Source organism: Vanderwaltozyma polyspora, genomic scaffold, assembly GCF_000150035.1.
Source record: "Vanderwaltozyma polyspora DSM 70294 KpolScaffold183 genomic scaffold, whole genome shotgun sequence".
NCBI classification, from domain to species: Eukaryota; Fungi; Ascomycota; class Saccharomycetes; order Saccharomycetales; family Saccharomycetaceae; genus Vanderwaltozyma; species Vanderwaltozyma polyspora.
Window position 1 is genome coordinate 1 of NW_001834467.1, and position 6499 is coordinate 6499.

Genomic DNA, 6499 nt, shown 5'->3' on the forward strand with positions numbered 1-6499 from the left:
GGTGTGTTTAAGGTTTCTTTCTAGTTATATTTATTAGTGGAGGAATTTTTCAGTGATTTCAATGGTTTAATATTGAGTTATATTATTTGGATACTTTTTTTTTTAATTGATTTAAGAGGAAAAGACAAATAGATACATATATATAGATAGATTAACGATGAAGTCCTTTAGTAATAATAGTAATAATAATAATATTGATAATAATAGTAATAATAATAATAGTAATAATAATAATATATCTTCGGGGAAAAGTAGTACAATATCAATATCAAGATTATTCAAAAATTCATTTAGACGGAAAGGTACTGCTGATATTGAACAGACGGATTTGGTAAATAACAGCAGCAATAAAGAAAATATTGTGTCTCCGCAAGCGGTACATTTAATGGATCAACATCCTGACCATATTCCTCATTCAAAATTGTCGGGTGATTCACCACTCTCAGCTTCTCAAAGTATTAATAATATTAACAACGGTAATGACAAGGGTGCTAATGATAGTAATAATAATATTCATGATTTAAACAGAAAAGATAAGAAATCAAAAAAATTGCAAGGTTTTATGATAGGTTCAAAATCTTATGAAAATTATACAAAAAGTTATAACGGCTCTACTAACTCCTTAAGAAATGATAGTGCAGACTACTCGCCTTCAAATACTGCATTCTCATCGTCAACATATATACCCAAGGAAATATTGAATTCAAGTATCAGTTCTTTCAATGAAGTGAGAGAATATCAAGAATTCCAAGAAAATCTATCAGATAAAGATAGATTTAGATATTCAAATTCCACAGATAATGACCTTCAATTTCCTGGTATTATGATAGATTATAATGATGATAAAGCCATTCAAGATGAAATAATTGAATCGGCATCGGTTCAAAGTAAAGATTTTCTCAATGATTCTAAATCTTTAGATCAAAATATTGAACGTTCAAACGAGAACAAGTTCAGTAAAAGTAGTTCACAAAATGAATTGTACCTTCATAGATCAAAACTATTGGAATCAAAACCTTATAGCAAAAGGTTTTGTGATACAAAAGTTGGCCCTGAATCTTTCGAGAAAGTTAAACTATTAGGTCAAGGTGATATCGGAAAAGTCTACCTAGTAAAGTATACCAAAACTAACAGATTGTACGCATTAAAAGTTTTAAGTAAATCAGAGATGTTAAAAAGAGATAAAGTTAGAAGAATATTAACCGAACAAGAAATATTAGCAACAAGTGTACATCCTTTTATTGTTCCACTGTATCACTCATTTCAAACTGATAAATACATTTATTTATGTATGGAATATTGTATGGGTGGTGAATTTTTTCGTGCATTACAAACAAGACAAAGAAAATGCATCTGTGAAGAATCTGCTAGGTTTTATACTAGTGAAGTTGTAGCAGCATTGGAGTATTTGCATTTATTAGGTTATATTTACAGAGACTTGAAACCAGAAAATATTTTATTGCATAGTTCAGGTCATATAATGCTTGCAGATTTCGATTTATCAATTAAAGCAAAAAGTACCAAGCAACCGGTATTTAAAAAGATTGCTCAAGGCGCACTCATCGATACTAAAGTTTGTTCAGAAGGTTTCAGAACAAATTCTTTTGTTGGTACGGAAGAATACATTGCACCAGAAGTTATTAGAGGAAATGGACATACAACAGCTGTCGATTGGTGGACACTTGGGATTTTATTATTTGAAATGTTATATGGGTTTACACCTTTTAAAGGTGATAATACAAATGAAACTTTTGGTAAAATTTTGAAAGAACCTGTAAAGTTTCAAAGCAATGTTGACGTTTCTAAAACTTGTAGAGACCTTATTAAAAAATTGTTAATAAAGAATGAAACAAAACGATTAGGTTCGAATCTTGGTGCAGCTGATATTAAATCGCATCCGTTCTTTAAAAATACCCAATGGTCTTTCCTTAGAAACCAAGAACCTCCTCTTTTGCCAGTTCTAACAAATGAAGGCTTTGAATTTAAAAAGAATGAAGCAGATGAAGGTGGAAAAAATAAATTCAACGACTATCGTTCAGGAAGTGATGGGGAAGATTCTATTTTTGAAGGAAAGGTACAACATGATGATAATATAGGGAAAAATGATCCTTTTCATGACTTTAATTCAATGACACTTCTTAAGGACGATTCCACTTCTATGATATACAAAGAATTCGACCCATATGGAGTAATATTTTACAAGCAAAATTCAACTGCTGTACAGCATACCTCCAAGAGTTTTTTTAGTAGATCATGATTTAAGTAATGAATTATTTATTTAAGTCCATATATATTCCCTTCTAAACTCATGCATGACTACTCATAAATGAATAGATTTCGTAATTATTATTTAATTCTTATTGAAGTGTTGCTCTGGTGGTGAGGGTAAGCCTTACGAACGGTTACAACTCTTGACTATCATTTTGAAGGTTTAAGATTTCAATGATTTTTTGCTGTGGTTTCAAATCGTTTGAACTTAAGATATGCTTCAGAAGTATTGGTAAATTCATGGTATTGGCTGTTTCTGTTTCTTGACGGATTTTCTCTGATATCGAGAATGCATGGTTAATTATGTCCTTATCAATTTGAGCTAAGCGAGCAACATTCAAACCAAATGAACTATCGGTTATCCCACTTCTTAATTTATACAGGAATACAATACTTGGCCAGTCTTCGCCTTCTTTTTTCTGTTCTACAAAGTCCATATAGTAACTTTTTAATATTTTGGAATTTATAGAACCAAGAAATGGATAATGCGTTGTGAATAGTACTAAAGGACAAACTGGTAAGTTAATAAAATAGTCTACTATAGAATATGAAATGGCTTTACCATCCTCTGTTGATGTTCCTCTTCCAACTTCATCTAGTAGTAATAGGGAATTTTCAGTTTTGTTTTTTATGATATTTTGAATCTCTAAAAGTTCAACTTTAAAAGTAGATTGTCCTTTTAGTAAGTTATCGTAAGCGCCAATTCTAGTTAATATTTTGTCAAAAATACTTGTCTTCATAAAATCAGCAGGTACATATGAGCCTACCTGGGCAAGAATTACAAGCAATGCAACTTGTCTAATATAGGATGATTTCCCACCCATGTTAGGACCTGTAATAATCAGGAATTTCCCTGCAGAATGTGATAGATTGACATCATTTGGGACATAATTTATATCTAGCGATTCAATAATTGGATTTCTTGCATTTTTGGCATCAATAAATTGTGATTCGTCAGTAAGCACCGGTCTAACGTAGTTCATATTCTGTGAGGTTGAAGCTAATGCTAAAATGCAATCATAAGTTGCAATATGATTTATTATTTTATTAAGTGCAAAGTAATCATTTTTAATCCTTTTAACAAACTGGAAATACTCTTTTTGAGTTTCTTGATATAGGATATCTTTTTGATATTGTAATTTTTCAATTAATTTTCGTGAAGTCGGTGTATGATATCTACTGATCATTTTTGTTCTATTTACAACAATCCAATCGCTAGGCAAACCCTTAGTTTGAGTATTTCTAACTTCGATTAAATAATCCATTTCATCTTTGTAATTCAAATGTGGTCTCTTAAGAATTTTTCTGATCGATGATAATTCTTCAGCTAATTCGTTTTTAACTTCATTAATATTTCCTTGAATTTTGATTATTTCTTCTGCATGATCGTAATAATTTAAATTAAAAAATTCTGATACCTGTTTATATGTATCCTTTTCCATTACGGAAGACACATTTATCATTGATAATATATTCTCAATGTTAATTTCCTTTAGTCCAGAAGTAATCTCTGTTAACAGGTTTGTCAGAAGTGCAGATGATTTATGAATTCTTCCATCATTGGACACAACTTGAGAATTTAAATAATTACTGTGAAGCTGGAAATGATCACTAAAAGATTTCATTTGTTTTAAAAAATAGTATATTTCTTTTCTCGACGTAGTGCCATAGGCAATTCTATTGATCGTACGAAGTAGATCAGGAACATTTGTTAGCATCTTATTCAATGATTCGAAAAATATATTGCTCACTTCATGAATAATACAATCTACTGCATCTAATCTATCTTCGATTTCTTTTTTATCCAGCAATGGGTGTAAAATCCATTCTCTAAGCTTTCTTGATCCAAAAGAAGTTCTGGTATGATCTAATAACCAAAATAATGATCCTTTTCCTCCTTCTTCCCCAAATATACCTAGGCTTTCAATAGCAGCGGCATTTAAAACCATATGCTTCTTGGAAGCGAATGGTTTGTAATTTTCTGATATAAGTAATAGCTCTTCGTTGTTGTATTCGGTTAAATACTTATATAAAACGGGTACTAATTCAAAAAGTTCAGCTGACAAATTCAATCCCTTTGTAGATTTATTTATTTCTTCCATTATTTCCTTGTCGATATCTTCCTTCTCCTTTAATAATATGGTAGAATTTGAACCATGTAATCTTAACTTAACTTTCTCTGGTAATGCAGATACAGTTAATACTTCTATAGGGTTTAAATATTTGATTCTTGTCTCTAAATTTTCTATTGAAGTAGTAGAACATTCAAAAGTATCATATATTATCTCACCACTATTTAGATTAACTGATATCATGAAAAATGAACTATTAATTTTATCTATCTCAGAAAAATTAATGATCCATATGCTATTATATTGACCTAATACGTTTTTTCTATTAGAACTGAATGCTGAGTTAATTCCAAATGTTGCCTTGGTGTATACCCCAGAAATTTTTCTCTCGAATACTGAATTTTTTGAAGATGCGTTAGAATTCTTTTTAATAGCACTGGTTTCGGATTGTTCAACTACAGCAACTTTCAAATTATTATGAACCAAAGTTTCTAGATGAACCTTCAGCCTAATATCAGGGAATGAGCAATATGCGAACTGCCTGTAATTTGAATCCTGTGGATTCGATTCATCTATTGTAAGCTTCCCAGGAATTAGCATAATATGTAAAATTTTGCTAACTATTTCGGCGTCTTGAGCAAAACATTTATATTTATAACCAACTCTTATCACTAATATTTTATCCATATGCAGCAACTTTAAATCTTTGACTTGTTGATCCAGTGGTGTCAACTTATTACTGTTGTTTTTTGATTTTTTAACAATAGTGTCATTTTCTCCATCGGAATCATCATTGTCATTATTTGAAATTACTCTCTTTTTATCATTCCAAATTCTATTCAATTTTTCTGCAAAATCCATTGACTTGTTCTCAGCGGTAACAGTTCCATTTTTAATTTCAATTTTTGGTTCACTTTCATGTTCAATTTCAACTTCAATTTCAATTACTTCATCTGTAACCGTTTCGGCAGCAGCATCAAAACCCTTGGGCATCAATCTTGATGTAGTCGCCGGCTCGTTATGTTTCTCTTCATCCAAATCCACGGGTTTCTCCTTTTCAACTCCTTTCTCACTAGTCACTTCTTTTCGAGCTATGGGTTTGAAAAACCTGCTGATAACTGGCTGCTTGGACATATTATAGAATAGTCAGTTACCATTCAGTTTCTTTTCAAAAACCCTTTTTCCACCTCAAATAAACCCTTTCTTCGCCAAACAAACTGCAAAGAAACAATATATATATCAATTGGTAATAAATCCGGGACTGATTAATACTGAATATCACTGATTTACATGCCCTATCGCCAATTTTACACTCACTAATTGCTTGATATTTCAGCTTTTTGCATTGAAATACTTCGATTCTTATGATATCGAGACGAAATTTCAATCATTTTACACGAAGCAATGGTTTCCGTTTCGTTCCTTTCTCGATAATAAATTTTATAAAAAAAAGTTATCACCAACAAGAAAAATATTTACTTTTAAGAGACCTTTAATAAGAAAGGTATTTATTAAATAGAGATAAATTTTAGTTGAAAAGAGGGTATAAGCTGGTAGTATACGTGGATTAAATATACTTCTGGACAACATTTGATTGAGATATCATTAGTGGTTGTCAAATTTTACTTTTTATTTTCAATTTAGAAGGTTTTGAATTGGTTTTAAATTTTAGTGTTCTTTAATCGTTTTAGTATTTGTTGTTGTTATTGTAAATATTTAAAGCTCTAAATATACACAACTTATAGAATTGATTGATACCTAGAGACACAGATTTATTTGGGTGACGAATATATAGTTTGATTTAATTGCTAGTGTTGTGACTAAATTTATTTTTTTGATTTTGTCTTTTTTTATTTGTTCTTAATGGAAATTTTTTAATAAGAGAAGAAAGATTAAGGATTAGTTACAGAAGGTGTAGAGAGATNAATACAAAAAAGAAAAAGAAAAATACGAAACATGGAATATAACAGGCATTTACAAAGTTTTATAACTCAAACGACAACAGATTCGTTTGGTTTCCAATCTTTCTGATTGNTTTAATTCTTAGATGGNGAAATTTTAATGATATGGGGGCTTTGCTATTATCAAAAATTTGGCTCCTTAATCCCAAAATATACACAAACCCCACGAAATAGTGGTGAACCCCGTTTCTGTACAAA

General features: G+C 30.5%; 2 protein-coding genes across 2 annotated transcripts; one reads left to right on the top strand and one right to left on the bottom strand.

Annotated features, from left to right (window-relative positions):
- Positions 1–157: 157 nt before the first annotated feature.
- Positions 158–2257, top strand: Kpol_183p1 (serine/threonine-protein kinase; the record flags this gene model as incomplete). Its single annotated transcript, XM_001642164.1, has 1 exon — positions 158–2257. One exon carries the CDS (start codon positions 158–160, stop codon positions 2255–2257), a length of 2100 nt encoding a protein of 699 aa, XP_001642214.1.
- Positions 2258–2402: 145 nt separating this feature from the next.
- MSH3 (mismatch repair protein MSH3) lies at positions 2403–5474 on the bottom strand (the record flags this gene model as incomplete). The annotated part of the gene is made up of 1 exon (XM_001642165.1): positions 2403–5474. One exon carries the CDS (start codon positions 5472–5474, stop codon positions 2403–2405), a length of 3072 nt encoding a protein of 1023 aa, XP_001642215.1.
- Between the last annotated feature and the right edge of the window lie 1025 nt (positions 5475–6499).